This window comes from Plodia interpunctella, chromosome 16 (assembly GCF_027563975.2).
Source record: "Plodia interpunctella isolate USDA-ARS_2022_Savannah chromosome 16, ilPloInte3.2, whole genome shotgun sequence".
Taxonomy (NCBI): Eukaryota; Metazoa; Arthropoda; class Insecta; order Lepidoptera; family Pyralidae; genus Plodia; species Plodia interpunctella.
The window spans coordinates 3,078,145-3,096,564 of NC_071309.1; the positions used below are offsets into that span (position 1 = coordinate 3,078,145).

The following is an 18,420-nucleotide window of genomic DNA, read 5'->3' on the forward strand; positions in this document are numbered from 1 at the left end:
CGATGAAAAATGATTGTCGTGCCGCGCTTATATTCTAGTTAAATTAGACGTTTAAGTCGTTTTAATTAATGCTGTTTTTTTACTATTTCATTAGTATCAAAATAAATTCTTTGTTTGAATTTTTGTTTAATTATACAAAAATATTGTCAAATATATTCTATATATTTTTATTACCCATGTTATATTTTTATTTTCGTTTAAAATATGTGCGTAAGTTGTGGAATCGTGACTAATCTTTAGTCACACTAAAACAAACTTCGAGTCGATCATAAGGATTCCTATACCATGATTTTATTTTTACACATTCTATATTTTTACTATTATTAGTTAAAATTTTTCCTTATGCCAAAACTGAATATTTACTTTATTATATTTTAAGCTTAACGCAGATCTAGACATGTCGCAGTTTCTAATCTGATACTTTGTTTTAAATCCAGATACAAATACTAGGGGCAAGTATACATAACTAGTTAAGTTTTGTGCTTTCTTTTTTGTTGCTCTGTTTTTCGCGATATTTCAAGCAGCGATATTTTGACGATATAATCAGGTATCCTTCAAAATTGACATATTCGATTATATTATTTTAAACGAAATCTTATGATTCGAAATGATTCATTTCTTTTGTAAATTCGTATTCGAATAAAAATTGCGATTAGAAGACAAATGCATCAATTTGTAGTCACATTTAGAGATTTCTGTATGTTTTTGTATTGTATTAAGTGAAAATTCGTATAGCTGTGAGAGAACTGTAAATAAATTTAATATTATTTAAATGTCGTTTCATTTATAATGACATCTATACTACTTTAGCTGCTGGAAACCATAATATAGTTTTGGTGACAAAGTCATTCTTAATTCATAAGATGATTGCCTTCAAAAGAGGGTTAAGACATACATATTTTCAGCCTTCGGACTGAATTGAAGGAACTTGTGGTAGTGTTGTGAGGAATTAAAAGTAGATTTTCATTTTACAAACACGAATAAAACTAGGTAGGTTTTTCAACAACAATAATTTATTTAATTTACCCAGACATAAAAGAACACAGAAAATAATGAAACTAGATTAGCATGGCAGAGATAATGGAGGACTTACCTAATTTACATTTTTTCCACTGCTTCTATAAAAGTATGCATTTAGTTTGACGATGCAATTTATTATTTCAACAGTAGTAAGTGGCGGTCGATGAAAATATTTAGAAAGCATTAAAAATTCAAGAGATCGAGTAGGTAAATAGGAGACAGATTCATCATTGGGTCGTAATACAATTATTTGTGATCGCAATATAAAAAAGATTGAAACCAGTGGTAGGTCGAGACCTACCGTAGGTACGTAGTAGATAGTAGAGGTATACTTAGAACTATAAGACTAAATTAAGAAGGCAGTAGAAGAATAGAACATTTAAACACCTAACGCAGGTACACTATAAATGCTAATAGAATAACAAATACTGAAAAAAGTAACGACCTCACGACACGATTTAATGATATTGTATGATCTATCGGACAGTCTCATGGACAATTTAACAGGTGCACCTACTAAACGGTCCATGAGACTCCATGAGACTCCATGGGACATGACTGTGGACATGATATGAATACACTTGAACTTGCAAGTTCAAGTGTATTTATCTGTATAGCTCAAATTAGAGTAGGTAATTAAGTCGAAAAATGGAAGTCTAAACTGGATATCTAGAGACCCTTAGCATTATCTAACAATTTAGGAGCAAGGTTATGCGTGCCGATCACCCAATGATCTGTCTACTAAAGATGCCGAGACCGCGAAAAGTGGCGAAGAGAAAGTAGGATTGCGGACCCTGGGCTCCAACCGGGAAAAAGCCCAGATGAGAGTCGTAATGCTGTCTTATATTACCGAGTTAATATATATATAGTTTTAACCAGAATGGATATGAGTGGATCAGAAGTTTACCTATGTCTGATCATAATCATAACATCGCCTGTTTTCATAAGAATGTTTATCGTAACCAGTAGGTAGGCGCCTGATGCCAGCCAATCTTATATCGACGTTACAAGTACCTACTATCATGGCTATAAATAATATATATCTGTCTGGTACTGTTCCTGATTCAAACGGCTAAATTTAGATGACAGGCCGACCTCGAAGAAGCCCCACAAAAGTGGCTACGGGTTGCATCTATATCCTATAATTCTGGCTTATCGAGCTTGGGCGAGACACCTTTCATGTAAACATGTTTTTATTTTCAGGATATGCGTGCCAATGACCTAACTGCTAAGAATTACGAAGATCGTGCGAAGTGGAGAAGAAAGAGAACTGGGAACCAACCGGGAATCCGGTTAGATATGAGAGAGAATTGAAAAAAAAAAATTCTTCAATAAATAATGAAAGGATTGATTTCATAATTTGCGAACAGTTATATGCCAGTATGTCGTGAGATCGTATAAAATATAATACCTTATGATTGTTAACTGATTTATGTTCCTTTATGGTGTTTGTCTCCGCAAACCATAAACATTTATATTTGGAAATATATTTTATGAATGAACTGTTTTACAGTAAGAATACATGTATATGAAAATTGTAATTTATGTAATTAAAATATTTGCGAGTAATTGAAAGGTTCTCGTATATGAATTTTGGCACTGAATAAATATTGTTTCATCATAGGTATTTGGCTGATTTTACACAAAAGCTTTACAAAGTTCGGGTATTTTGGCTAATAGGTATTAAAATTACTTTTAATATGGACATTGAACTAAAATCATTAGTATTTCCATTCGGTGCTCCCACGCAGCGGTTACAAAATGTTAAGAATTATAACATTGTGAAACCCGACAACATTCTATAACAACTTGTAACATTTTGAAAAGAGTACCTACTTTTGTATTATCAGATGAAGTTGGCTTTTACTTCTAGTTTTTTCCATTGTAAAAGCTATTCCGATATTTTTTAAAATTACAACTCAGAATCTAATTTCAGCCTACCCTTTTACTTTGTATAATAGGAAAACTTGTATGCAAATACTTATAGTTTTATAACACAAAACACCACATTATTTTAGTTTAAAAGCAAAAAGTAATACATTTTCACGTCTACATTCTATCTTATAGTAGATAATCATAATATCTTACTTTATAATAACCATAATATAATTAAAATGAGATTTTATAATAAATATAAACAACTCTGGATCAGGAATGTATTAATGACGAATAAATGTGATTTAATGAAAGACTGTAATAATTACGACATTAAGTAACATTAACTTACATACTAAGTTCATTAAGAACTTATTGTTAAATTAGAAAAATAATTTTAATAGTATATATAGGTATAACATCAACAATAGAAATTTTACAGTTTAAAATGTCTTGATATTTTTTACCGGTTAACCATTACGATTCATATTGCTCGTTTGTTTTATCTATAAATATTATTACGTAATAATTCCAGTTGCCACATAGTCTTTATCTTGCGTCGGCATATTTTGTGACGACTTTACAGAGTATCTAACGCAAAATCAATATGCCTAAACATTTTAGACGATATCACAATACTAATCCTACTAAAATGAGCTATAGAAATTCTAAGTTATTTAAAAAACATAATTGCATTACTCAGGGCCTGTGCTCCATTTCCATACGAATTTTGGCTCTTATTAATAAGTTTAAATAAGTAAAGTAACACACAATGTATATATACAATTTAGAGAAAACATATTTATTATATCGTATATGTACCACAATATTTTATAAAAATATTTTAATTATTCCGGTTTTTTTATGTTTCATGAAACATTCATTTTAATACCAATAAAAATTTAAATATACTCGATAAATAATTTGAATTACATAGTATTTAATTTAAGCATCTATAAAATTTAATGTATAGTCCAATATATAATGACAATATACAATTATATTTATAGAAATATTTTGAATTATTTTATTGCTTTGATTATCATTTCTACATTTAAATATGTTTGATCGCATTTTTTGTTACCTATGTGCAAAAATAACTATCCATTTTCCTTCAAAACGTAAACATGTGAATGTGACATGAGAGTATTAATAAACGACCAAATGTACGGTATTGATCAAATTATAGCAATAATACGTTGGTAGGTAAGTATTGTTTCTTATAACAAATTTAGGATTTCAATTGCTGGTCTGCGAATGTGAGAAAATTATAGAATGAATGAAAACCATGTGATTTTCATGGTGTTTCACCATGGGGCTTGTCTTGATATTTCTTTTATATGATTGAGCTAAATAGATTCTATGCTAGACAATTCGAGTAAAACGCGTCAATAAAAACCCTAAATTTTGCTGTCTTAGTTTATTGAAATCCACATTTTTACTTAAAATGGGAGTCGTTATCGTCAAGTTCGTCTAATCCCATGTCACGATACTCACAGCTATTTTACTGCATGTAATATTGAAAAAATGAAACTGTATGTTTCTAGGATATTCTTCACGAATATAATAATATTACGGGCTACCATTAAAAATAAAATACGTAGCACGTCACGTTCACGTTCTCTTTTTTTACACGATGCGTTAATATAGGATAAAGAGACAACATGTGGATGTTAGTAACGTGCTACGTGTTTGTATGTTGCGTGGTAGGCCTTCTGCAACCACAATAATAACGTATGCCATCATAATTTAGTTTCAATACTTGAACTTTTTTGCACTATACAATTCCATTTGTAAAAACAAAATTACGTAATACGTTACGTAAACTAATAATACATTTTACAATTAGACTTTTATACAATTAACATTTTGTATAAGATGTTACTGTTTATAAAACATAACAACAACAAAAGACTAGAGTATTTCAAATTTTGCGACTATAGAGATTCCATTCCTTCCATTAAAATCTTAACAACATTAAAATCTAAAAATGTATTTATATTAATTAGATAAATACTGAAATAAGAACTTCCTAATATAATGACGAAAATAAAGCTACACAAGGTTACGCGAATTTTACATTCTCAAATTCAGAAATACTTAGGTACACGGTGACTGCATTAATACACTTATCACATTCATATAAAGTTTTAACAATTTTATATTAACACATATTATACGGTAAAAATACAACATATTTTTAACATTATTTCATAGACAAGAATCTGAACCATTTCTCTACGAAATTATCTTAACTACGAAATTGTAAAGACGTGTAGAAATTTACATAATTACTGAATGCCATAGTTTTATACAGTTTTTTGAGGTCTCCGGCTTTTAATTTCAATAAAATATGTTGAAGGAATACATAACATATACCTAGATTATAATAAACATGAACCAATGTCATGAACAGGACAATTAATAATAGATGGTAATCACACATACACAAGAATACTAAATAACCACATGCCATTGTTATTTCATTACTTTGACAATCTTGAATGCCTGTTATATATATCCACACATATATTACAAATGCGAAAGTCTGTATATCTTTCACGACAATTTTTTTTTGAAATTTGGAGTACCTAGATATAGTTGATCCGAAGTCAAACACAAGCGGGCAACAGCTAATTTAAATAATAAAATTATCAAAATATGACGGATTACATTACAATTCTACAATAATATTTCGGATATTAACGGTAGCTTATCCAAAGTAAAATATAGTTCCTTCGAAAAGTCACATTCACGACGATCGCTTGTATAGTCAAATTACAATGTAATTTAATAAGCGTTTAAGAAACATTAAGCTTAGTGCTGGCGTCGCAATTGTTCAACTAACGCCGATTACGCGACACCGAGACTGTACTGACAGGCGCCAGGAGTCGTCGGGGCACTAAAAGCCTAGCGTTTCCTCTGGCCGCTCTTACAGCACCGGGCTGTTTCAAATCAGCCAAATGAGAAGCATAGCCATCGTTCAAAGTAGTAGCCAAATTACCATATTTTTTACTGATACGACCGATCGCGTAAATTTGTTTTGGAGACAAACCGCAATTATTATATACACTTATATCTTTCCCTGAACCGTAAGCTGCGTGAATAATTATTCCATGGTCATTTATGAGATTATTCAAGTGGGCAGCTTTGTGCCCGAGAGGATCCGTGGATATACCATCAGAGAAAAAGACTAAACCGTGTGGAAAATTATGTTCAGCTAGCCAAGATACGACTTTGCGTTGCTGCATGTCTGGTCTTCCGGTTATGTAAAGAATGAGATACCCTAAATCTTGCCAAAATCGTACTACATCGACGGCGCCGGCCCTAACTTTAGGATCTCGGCCTGTGACGGACACACTGGCAGTAAATGACCCGTCGATACTAAACACTATACATTCAGTCTGAGGAGGAACAACAGAGAGATGAAAACTACAACTGGTATGATCTCCTCGGACCACAAGCCTTACAGGATAGATGCCGCAACCTACGCTTTGTTTTTCGGTCAATGTATACGAAATTCTTCCAGTTTTATCAGTTACCACTGTGGAGAGAAGAGTCCATTCCCCAGCTGGCGGATCTTTCATCATGTAAATGTCAACTTTCTCACCAGTAAGAGTGATCATATCAAGAGGACCATACATGAATCTCGCTATAAATGTTTGCGGTGAATTTTCTTTCACAATCACGTCGTTGGCTCTATGATTCGCAGCCACATTTTTTAATTTTACAGAAGTTCTCTTTCTCATCCATTTTTCTCTTTCTTGTCCCGGTTTAAACATTGGACATTCTTTGTCTTCCGAATGGCCATACAAAGCTAAGTCGAAGTGACCTATTTGTCGTAGTATAAAAGCAATAACGTCAGAACTTTCCCAGTAACTTGCGTGAAATAAATGAGGCAAAGCATTGGTGGGAAAGTTAGTTAACCCTTCTGGACAATACAGAGCATAATCTAAACGTTTGGAACCCCACCATTTTTGTTGTAAAGCATTCATAGTGATTAGAGGGATGTTATCTACCAAACCACTGACATTACTTTGGACAGACGCTTCGGACAGTCGTCTTAATACTGGTGTTGGGGGCATTTGCAAATGATCTCCAAATAACTGGGGATGACTCTGTATTAATTCCATTAAGTGATATGGTTGGCCATTCCCCAAAGGGTATTTAGCATAACGAGCAACATTTATTGGTGGCAGATTTGAAAATCTAGCAGACAGTAATGGCTCTAATCTAGAAGCGACGGGGTCTGTAGGATGAAATAAATTGAATACTTGTTGTATGGGAGGTTTAACTATATCGCGAGTTTTATCGTCAGACATTTTTCGGGAAGCTAAAATTAAAGACAATGGACTTCCAAAGGTAAAGAAATCATTTACTTCGAATTCGAATTTGACTTGATTTTCGCTTGTTGATGAAGAACGTCTTCTAGGAGTTGGAGCCTGTAAATGAGACTTATTTAGGTAATGATCAGTGGGTTCATTGGGAATAGTAATTTCAGTATCTAAAATACTGTTCTCACTATCATGTCGCGATTGATACTGCAATGTCCGGCAAAGAGCATCGTAAGCTAATACAGACCCCATACTATCACCTACAAAACATACTTGGCCATTAAAACCTTTTCCATCATCAGATTTTATAAACTCGTTATAGACGGCATTAGCACAATTTATTGTTTTTGTAACCGATTCAAAGTAATCTGGTGATGATGTAGCAATTAATGGTATAGCACCTATAGGTATAAGATCATTGGTTAAGGATGGTGTCTCTATAGTCGATGGAGAACAGTCGAAGCTATATGGGCTTAATGTAGACAAAATTCCGAGAACTTCTGTGCAAATAGAGGGACATGGTACCAACTTCATAGTCACATGCCCAACTAAAGTTGGATAATGTTGACGCATTACAGATTCAAACGCGCCTTTAAAAGTTGTCACATCAGATTTTTTTGCTGTCATATCAACATTGGCATCTAAAACACTGCCTGCATGAAACACAAGTATTAATACGGTAGTAGGACAAGAGCTGTGAACAGGTGTGTCAGGGCAACCATCAACACTTTGACGACTTTGCAGTGTAGCAATTCTGCGAGATCCCCTTTCTGAAGTTACTCTTTTCAGAAATGATGGATTAAATATACTATCTTCCTGATTTTGGTCGCCTTGTGTAGGCGATATGTCAATATCGGCTTCATCTAGAGAGCACAACGAAGACCATTTATTGAAAGATGATTCACAGTCATAAAATTCATCTTCAGATCCAGTTTCAGGTTCCGATTCTCTTACTAGAGTCTCCATTCGCCAGTGGGAAACCTGTGCTTGCAAGCTCTTGATAGATCCAGAGGAGGATGACCTTAAATTGTTCTTTGAATTCTTATGTTCAGATGGTGGTGTTCCTTCTGGGGATAAATGCTTTTGTAATCTCTCTGGATTCTTTTTTGTGACTAATGGTGTCGGCATTTCTTCATTTTTCTCCAAACTACTCATAGTGGCTGCAAGAGATTTCGAATTTTCTTCTGAAACATCCTGCTCATCACTTGTTTCACCTGCCATTTTCTTCTGTAAAGCTAATTGTGTCTGTCTCTCTATTTCACGAATATCTTCCATAGTCAGACCATGCCATTCATCTTGCCAGGCCCAAGCTTGTCGATGAGCTCGTAGCATAGTTTTCCTTAGTGCAACATCATGAATAAATTTCTCTAATTTAGTTTGCATTCCCCAATATCGGAATTCTACTCTACAAAGTTTATAAGCACACATAAGGGACTTTCCATTAGGAAGTGGCTGTTTTTTCCCTTGCACCTCCCTCCAGTAGTCATCAAGCCATGTTTCGGTAAGAGGACCTCTGTTACATTTTTGTGACACAAACAATTTAGGATCTTCTTCCTTTATATAATCTGCTCCATAGAGCTGATCTTTAACAACATCAATAACATCGACGATTCTATTTTTCAAGTCACTGCCTGTTAATTTGAAGACATTTTCCTGGTGGCCATTGTCAGCATAATAGTAAGTTTCTATTTCTAAAGAAAATTTTTCAACAAATGGGCATGTATATCTTGTTTTAGTATAAGGGTAAGCATTCCATGCTTCTTCAGATACAGTTAAGGCAGACTTTGGAAGGAGGCTTTTGAACCAACCAGGTAGGTGGCTCCCGACATGGTAAATTTTTTGAGTATACTGACCTTTACCACCTGGCCCGTCCTCATAAGGCTCATTGACTAAAATCTCCACTCCACTTCCTTCACCAGAGCTTTCTTCTCTGCTCTTTTTTGCTATCATGTAGAGCTGGGCAATTCTATACTCCTCCACTGTGAGTGGAAGAGGAATTCTGTATTCTTTTATAAGCATCTTGAAATTTGTTTATCAATCTCAATATCAGTGTCCGAAATCATTACCTGCAACAAAATAATCATTCAAGTAAGTTTTGTTTTGCAATAATTATTATTTTCAAAATAAACTTTGTCAAATTTTATTACCATAGTAAGTTAAGAAAATCTCATAGATAAAAAAGAAATAGGTAAATATTGTACATTTTTAACTTATTCATTTTCATGAATTTATGACTAAGTCCTGCAAAGATAGTAGAATAGTGATGTCAATAATAGTATTTAAATTCTCAAAAATATATGTGCTCATCATAATCAATAACCCATAGTCAAAATGAATTGGACTTCTATCTGTTACCAGGAAAAACATAAGTATATAATATTCAGATGATGATGAATTCTATCAATTGAGATCAAAATTGAATATAAATAAAAAAAGAAAAAAAAACAATGAGGACAGAAATAGTAGATAAGTAGATTTAAGATTACTTTATAATAATTTTCAATAGGAAAAGTAGTAGTAGTTTAATATGAAAGATCATTAAAAAAGTATTATTGCAACTGACAAGAGTTATTATTCGTGAAACAACCTTTATATGGTTTATTTCTTAACATTACTATTAAAACAAATCTACAAACAAATATACAATTTTAGTGTATATAGTTGTAGTATCATGAAAATCAGCATCATGGTTCATTGGTTACAATCATTTGTTGCTTGTATGTTATTATTGTACTGTTTTGTGTTGTTGGTAATAATTTTTCTTTCTCTTTCTTTCATACTCAGCAATATAATTTATTCTTAAGGCTGCAGGATAAATAAATATCTAATATGTGCCATTAATTTACATTAATTGGAATCAAATTCCTAATAAGTATTCAAAAAATCAAATTATACAGCTTATCAATAAAATAACTGTCCCAGAAACACCTAATTAAATTACACATTGTTTAGGTTACATATGAAACACTACTTCACTGTGTGTCCAAGAATAAGCTACTCAATCCAAAACGAATTTACAACTTCAAGTATTTAAGTTAAACTTGTATTTAAGTTCAACTTCAAAGTATTTAAGTTAATTTTAAGAAATAAATAATATAAAAAAATGTAGGTGGTACCTACATAATGTATTTAAAAAATCTAAACTTTATCCACAAACAAATATCGAATAGGTATATTTTTATTTAACTTTGTTCATAGGTAAGTGTTAATTCAGGTGAGTAAGTAGGTAGGTACTATGTTTTTAGATAATATTTTGAAGACTTAATAATAAGTAGGTTTTTATGCTTAATTGATAAAACTGTTAGGAATATGAAACGTGTGCCTTTCAATATACGAAATGAAATCAAGGTAATACAAACCCAATATTAATGAGAAATTAATTATAAACGATGAGCATATGTAATAAAGGATAGTCTAAGTAAAATTACCTGACGTGTTACAAAATTTTGTTCACTACCACGAAACCAAAGCAGGTATTATTTCATTCATGTTCATTAAACAAAAATATTTTTACTCAATTATCACAACACAACACAACACAACTGACCAGCCCAAGAAAGATGAACTTTGACATTTTACTTACATTCGCATTGCAAAAATGGCTTAACCGCCATTCCTTTTCATGATATTGTGACCATAACCTAGTTCAAACAGAAATAAACACAATTAATTTACATTACATGTTCACTATAATTTGTCACGATTTTTAATATTAATTATTTCTGAACAAATAATCACTTCACATTCATGTACTCATGCTAGTATAGTAAGTAAATAATGTTACACATACATAGCTTATAGTACGCTCTCGTAGATTGGAACGTTGTTGATTCTGCGTAGAGCAATGTCACAATTTAATGCCATTGTGTTAAATCAAATTAGACTCTATTGCTTACGAAATACGAGGCAACACTTAGCATATTATGTGCAATTTTAGTCTAATCAATAGTCTTTCTCTTCCCTGTTCTGCATGATTCTTCCACACAGTGTATTAAAGAGTACAAGACAATATAGCTGCTATCTGAGTTTCGATCTTTGCATATTATTTTACATAGATATTATATAATAGTACACGATCATTACACTTACCTTAGTACACTTGACAAGCCTGCATGTTGTATAATGGTTCCACCAATGATTTAATATTTTTATTACATACCTTCAGACAAACAATGGGCTAAACCATGGCTACACAATGTATACTACGTATACTAACATAAAACACATTGAACATAAGTAGACCATTTTTATATAAATCTATGAACCCGACTATGAATATGACTGCCAATGAATGTAGGAAAATCGATAACAGTCGTCGGTGAATCAAACGATTCTATTCTGTGTATTTATAGATTACTACTACCTGTATCACACCTGTATGCACTCAGTTTGTAGATATAAATAACATCGTATCTGAACGCTACAAGTACTAAACTTTGTTAACACCTACCCGCCTACCTTCACATTCATTAGCTTCTTATCGATTAGAGTATATTTTTAGCCCTTTTATTACATTAGACAGAGGATTAATTCCTGCGAGAACTGCGTCGGACTAGAATCTTGTTTTTTCATAACACAAATAATTACAGACATATAGGTAGGTACCACAGATATATTGTAAATAAAATAGGTTACTTCTACCTTTGAATACACGAAAAAAAAAAACGAAATACTAGCAAAATACCTACTTATAGAATTTTGAAACGAAATTTTGATTGTCGTAACTTGAATCATTATAGACATGTCAGACAACTTTAGGCAACTTAAATAAAATCTGTTAGCAATTGCATACTCGATAAGAAATAAACATAGTAATTATTATGTGGTTGGTGTGTAGATGTATGTATGTATATACTAGTAATAAAACATGAAATTATAAATAAATAGTTTATTTTGAAAAATATATTATTTCACATGCTACTTTAAACACACAACTACCTAATGATAGTAATATTGCATTGATAAGGCATTTATAAAGGCACTTTAAGTATTAGGTATTATAAAATAGAAAAACTGATTAACAAAGATACCAAGCAGTTATAAGAAATAGTGGAATAAAAATCGATCCTAGATTAATTGCAAATTCGCCCCTATTGCAGAATCAATACTTAACTTAACATGCGGTCCACTGTTCCTCTAACCTAGTTGATTGGACTAAACCGTATGTATGTTTATAAAATCTAAAATAAATTAATAAAAAAATGTACAAAATACTAACAATATTAAACTTTGTTGATCCCTTATCCTTCTTTTTTTAACAGAAGTATAAATATTTTTTCACTTTTTAGTGATGATATAAAACTTTACATCTTAATCACAAGCCTTCTATATCTTCATACAGATGAATAGAGAGCCAAAATTATTATTAACGCATTTCTCTTTCTTGTATGAGCGAATAGAAGATGATGCACTTTTCTTAATCACGTGAGTCTCGAGGTTCAGCAAAAATGACGAAATATAACAACAGGGATGTAGTAAGATGTCATGTGTATTTATATTTTCGTCAAATGCTCGAATTTTAAACCAAAAGCGGCGTGTTATTTCATAGTTATGATGAGTTAAATGCTAAAGAAACATCAAGTGATTAACGGACGGCTCACTACTGTTGTAACTAGCGATGTGCCGTTTACAAAAATGTCTCGGAAAAAGTAAAGAAACGTTCTGCACAGCGGAAATTATCGAGAAAGTACTTTAAATCCGAGAATATAGAATTTCCCTGCGGCACAACACTAGTTGCAACACAAAGTTAACCGGACAATATTTTAGTGATATCTAGGAATGATTTGTGCAACGCTTCGATAAACTGTGAGCTGTCGTTGTGAGGCTTGTAGCTGGTCACGGCTGCGCCCAGTTTGTCAGGGAACGCTGAATACCTGGATTTAACAACACAAAGTTATTATATACTAATTAAAAGCATGCATGATAAGGATCTACACTATTGAGTTTCTTTCGGCATTATCCTCCCAGCAGTGGTCGTTCCGAAATGCCAGTAGTTTGTAGCTTTCTGAGACTATATAAAATTGTTTTCTCTAAGACCCCAACATGGAGGGTGCTAGAGATATTAAAGGGACTACTAGAAGCCAAAACATTATTTTTACAATTTTTGTTTTTTATCTGTCGCAAAAATTACTGGATGGATTTCGATGTGGTTATGTAGCACAGTTGTATAGCAGATGGTCTAACTTAACATTTTATATAGATTTCATAGCAATACATTGCTTAGAAACTGAGATATAGGCAAACATAAAAAAATACGCTTACCCAATGCCAAAACCTTCTTTAACTACGGGTCCAAAACCGCCCGCCATCACACTCGGCGCCGACAACGTGCTGGTACTTAGTATCGATTTATTCAAATACTTATATTCGTATGAATCGAACAGCTCTGGTGTTCGCAAGTTATTTTCTTCGGCGATTTTCCTCAACGCGAACAGATGCCGGTCGAAGCCTTGTCCCATAGCGGCTTGTTTGACCAACTCGCTGTGGTATATTGAGCACTCTGCCATGATTGAGCGCAGTTCCTCTTTGGGCGAATTGTTTAGATGAAGTTTATCACAAAACAGCTGAAAAAAGATTAATGGAATAGATGTGAGCAAAGTTTTTGAACACATAAACACAAATGTAATTTTTGACAGAAGCTTTCATTGTTGTTTTTATTTATTTAGTCATTAACAATAGGTGTTCTTAATACCACAAGGCATTCTCTGTCAATTGTCTTCTCTGGTCTTATTGTGACAAAATAAGAATTAATATTAATAAGCATAATTTTTTTCACTATTGAATATGTGAAAAAATAATGTTGTCTGAGCAGTAGTGCTGTGGAGTTCGCACATTGGGAGCCGATCCTGGGTGTACTGTTAGGCGCACACATTTAGTTTAGTTTGAATATAATGCATTATATTCAAATTAAACGTATATATAAAATTTCAGCTCAATCAGATGAAGATATATGTTGCAAAATAGATTTGTATTGTTCTATTCGAACAAACATATCCACCACGATCATCATACACACTTACATACATAACAAATTAAATAGAAACTTGTAACCTGTAAAAAATTGTAGGTTACCTTAGTGTGGTCAGTGCACGGCCTCATGGTCTCCGTGCGTCCGTGTTTGAACGCGGACGTGCTGCACGACTCGTACGTGCCCACGAACGCGCCGTGCAGTAAATGATACGCAGCCTGGAAATACACTGCCATCAATGAGAAAGTAGGAAACCGGACCCTGGGCTCAGACGCCCAACGGCTGAAGAAGAACCGGACAACCACTCAGGTGTAAGAGAGAGATAGTAAAGATAGTGAACATGTTGTCGTATAGGGTGTTGATTCTGAAAGTTGTTGTTTTTTTCTTTTTTGTGATCAAGGTCACTAATATTATAAATGGGAAAGTAAGTTTGTTTATATGTAACCTCATCACGCTCTATCTTCTTGAAATATCGCACACATTTAGTTTTAATTACGGAGAAGGACATAGGGTACCTTTCATCCCGGAAAAATAAATGTTCCCGTGGGAAGTCCACGCGGGCGGAGCCGCAGGCAAGCTAGTGGACCAATAAAGGAACATGTCCTTACTGCCACTTCGAGCACGACCCTAATGTGAATCTTTAATGGACTATCATTATATTTTTGGTTATAACAATCCTAATCCTAACTAATATTGTAAATGTGAAAGTAGGTAAGTTTGTTTGTTACCTCTTCACGCTCTATCTACTCAACCAATCTCCTTGAAATTTTACATACATATAGTAGTTTGAAGTATGGAGAAGGCCATCGGGTTCCTTTCGTCCCAGAAAAATAACTGCTCCCGTGAGAAATCAAACGGGCGAAGCCGCGGGCAAAAGCTAGTATATATTAAATAAAAACAAAGTCCTTGCTGCCGCGTCTGTCTTTGTCTGTTCGCGATAAACTCAAAAACTACTGCACGGATTTTAATGCGGTTTTCACCTACACTAAGAAACTGGCCGTTAGAAAGATATAAAAATTCTCACCTGGAATCCTAGCTGCATTATACAGTCTGGACTGACTTTAAACTTTTTACAAGCCTCCTTTGTCAAACCTTCGTATAGAATGTAGTCAATGCTTATAGTGTCGCACCAATTTTTGTAGTCTTTTAAGGCCTTAGTTACAAAACCCTTCGATTTATCATCCAAGTTAAACTCTGAAACATTAATTCACACCAGGGAATTATAAATACGAAAGTCAGGAGCTCCTGGCTCAAAGGTTCTCCTTAGAAATTCAACTGGGCTGGGTTCGGCACGGAGCGGTCTCATAGATTAATTAACTATTTGACGAAGCATGTTGCAGATTCCTTCATGTAAACATTTTGATAAAGCTTCTTGCGGATTTCTCTGTCGTATATTTTGACGAAGCTTTTGCGTATACTTTTCTGTATAAGTTTTAATTAATTATGTAATCATGCTAATTTGAAGAAAGTGAGGATATTTGTTACTAAGTTATGTAATAATGCAAGTCCAAAAGTTACTAACCTAACTTTTGAACACTGATATTGTTGTCCGAAGGTTTTGAATCTGGGTGTATGTAAGGCTTGGTCGTGGTCTCATTGTAGACATCTTGGAAGAATCTGAGCACTGCCACGCCGTCACCCCACGAGTGCTCGAAGTTGACGCCGGAGACCCCATCACCCGTTACTATCAGGTTGAATGATTTATCAAACCATCTGTAAGTATAAGTGGTGGTCCAGTTAAGACTTTCCATCTGTGATTGAAAGGTGCCAGTTGCGAATACTACTCATGCCCCATGAGTTTGTATACAAATCTGACTCATGTATAGTAGTTTTTGTAGACCACCACTTGGTTCCGGTGAAGGAGAACATCTTGCTGTGACAGTTTATGGGCTCACTCTATATAAATAAAATATATAATATTAAAATACTTACTTATTCGAATCACCTTGTAGAAAGTGTCTTAAGAGCAAATGTTTATTGTCATCTATGACAATATCATCTAAAACCAAGTTGAAAATTGCAGAGTCTATCTTTCTTAATGTTTCTCCATTGCCAGTTTCCTCTAAATGAACTCTTTGTCTGGCCCAATCATCACGGTTCTGAGTAGTTAATATGCCAAGTGGATGATCAGCTTTAGGAGAAGGATCATTCAATATACGAGACAAGTTACCTAGTAGTTCAGTAGGTGATAATATGTTACCTAAAATGAGTTAATTATAAATTATAGACAAGAGGTATATGATGGCTACTTTCTTACTTCTTGTTAGTAATTAAACACATACTAATTACTAATAATAATAGTTACACATGCATATTATATATTGCATAGGTACTTCTTTAGTTTGTTAACATATTTATTCATACTGAATAGGGATCAGATGATATCTAATACTTAGAATATTTCAGATCTGTAAAAAAATTTCATTTTTGATCTGAAAAAATTGCAAACGCATCTGTCTGTCAGTTCACAATTAACTTAAAATCTACTACAGGGATTTTCATGCAGTTTTCACCTATGGAAAGTGTGGTTCCTAAGGTGTGAGCAATGCCTGGACAGGTAGGTAGGAACACTAGTTTGAATTATCTATTGATACAATAGATAACACTAGTATAAATATTATTACAATAAATGTTATAAAAACAAATTACAACTTAAAAACTTTAAGCAGACCCCAGGCTTTGTGGCATCACAATCACAAAAGACACATACAAAGATGAGAGATTTAAATTTAACTCACCATCTGCGTCTAATACATCAAAAGCATAAAAGTTTCCATTTTTCTGTACAACAACATGTTTGCTAGTAGGATCTCTGAAAATTTTGTCTTTTGTTAGTTTAGGAATCCTTGTAGATCCAAATAATCCTACAAACTGGCTCATATCTAGGGGAAATGCTTTCATAAGATAAGCACCATACCTGAAAATAAACACATAAAATAAACTTCAGTTAACAAATTATATATTTCTTTATGAATTGAGCTTTGGAAGTTATATGTATTTTCATTGAAATATTTCAAACATTAATAAGCATATTAATGTTTGAAATACCTTTTTTGAAATAACTTTTTTTTTGTTTGAAGAAAAACATTATTTATATAGCATATAAATAATGTTTTTCTTCAAACAAAAAAAAAAGTTAAAAAGTATGTGTGTGTATTTTGTTAAAATTTGTAGCTTTGTGCAAATTAACTATTTTATTAGGTACTTTGCACAAAGTAGACAATTTGTATGTGAAGTTTGTAAATTCAGAATACAAACCATGATACAGCTTCTGGTAACATCCCTGTGAATGTCCTAAAGAACTCAGTGTTACTCTTTTTAGCATTCAAATGAAAAACCTCAGGCTCAAGAATCTGCTCTCTAAGGGACTCCATAAAACGAACCGAACTTATCAACAAGTTAGTTGCTCTTACCAACTGGTTATTGTAAGCTGGTCGACTATCATTTTGGAATACAATCAGTGGATTATAATTTATCGGCAAAGGAACTCGATCACGTAAGTACAGATCAAACCAATATTCTGATATGTAACTTGTGTGTTTGTTTCTTTTGTCTTTTGCAATTAATTCTGACTGTAAGTTTTTACCCTCTTTAGCTATAAAGTCATTAGTTCTATGCTCTGCTGCGGCGTAATGCTCGCTGTTTAATAAGGGCCGTAATGCATTTAGATAACGTTCACCAGACTTAGATAACTCCGGTATAGGTAAACGAGGTAGAGATTTTTGAAAATGCATAGTAGGCACTTTACTCTTCTGTATGTACTGGTATTCAATATCACGGATATTTTTACGTTTAGAAAAGTTTTTTCGTTGAATAAAACTTCTTAGAACCGTGTTCTCTTTATTAAAAATTTTGTGAACGTTAATCATTATTATAAATAAATGCTTCCTGTTTTCACTTAAGAGTTAATATCTATATAAGAAAATACTTGGGAGATACAAAATAAAACTAAACTTAATACAAAAGTAGAAAAAACAGTAAAAAAATAACAAAATCTTGAAATCAACTATTACAAAGTACCAGCTACTACACTACAGACGAACTTTAATCTTATGACGTATTTGATATATATCGTCATGACATTGACAGCCAGTCATGAACTAATGTTACCTTGCCGCTCGATTGCCCGTAATTTATAAAAAAGTTATGCGTTAATTTTTTTTTTCTCTTTCTGTCAAAGTCAAAATATTGTAAACATACCTTACCTACTTAACATGTTTGTTC

The 18,420-nt window shown here is 33.1% G+C and overlaps 2 protein-coding genes across 5 annotated transcripts; both read right to left on the reverse strand.

Annotated features, from left to right (window-relative positions):
* Positions 1–1,000: 1,000 nt before the first annotated feature.
* rdgB (retinal degeneration B) lies at positions 1,001–11,615 on the reverse strand. 4 transcript variants are annotated; one of them, XM_053756737.2, is made up of 3 exons: positions 11,319–11,615; positions 10,813–10,870; positions 1,001–9,295 (listed from the first exon to the last, which is right to left on the reverse strand). In XM_053756737.2, exon 3 carries the CDS (start codon positions 9,246–9,248, stop codon positions 5,739–5,741), a length of 3,510 nt encoding a protein of 1,169 aa, XP_053612712.1. In that variant the 5' UTR covers positions 9,249–9,295; positions 10,813–10,870; positions 11,319–11,615; the 3' UTR covers positions 1,001–5,738. The 4 variants fall into 4 exon arrangements, with proteins under 4 accessions (XP_053612712.1, XP_053612713.1, XP_053612711.1 ...); XM_053756738.2 differs by lacking the exon at positions 11,319–11,615 and adding an exon at positions 11,020–11,036; XM_053756736.1 differs by lacking the exon at positions 11,319–11,615 and having other exon boundaries at positions 10,813–11,008.
* Positions 11,616–12,102: 487 nt separating this feature from the next.
* CPT2 (Carnitine palmitoyltransferase 2) lies at positions 12,103–18,250 on the reverse strand. The gene is made up of 8 exons (XM_053756812.2): positions 17,455–18,250; positions 16,935–17,113; positions 16,129–16,396; positions 15,719–15,909; positions 15,221–15,390; positions 14,301–14,414; positions 13,491–13,792; positions 12,103–13,102 (listed from the first exon to the last, which is right to left on the reverse strand). Exons 1-8 carry the CDS (start codon positions 18,063–18,065, stop codon positions 12,976–12,978), a joined length of 1,962 nt encoding a protein of 653 aa, XP_053612787.1. The 5' UTR covers positions 18,066–18,250; the 3' UTR covers positions 12,103–12,975.
* Between the last annotated feature and the right edge of the window lie 170 nt (positions 18,251–18,420).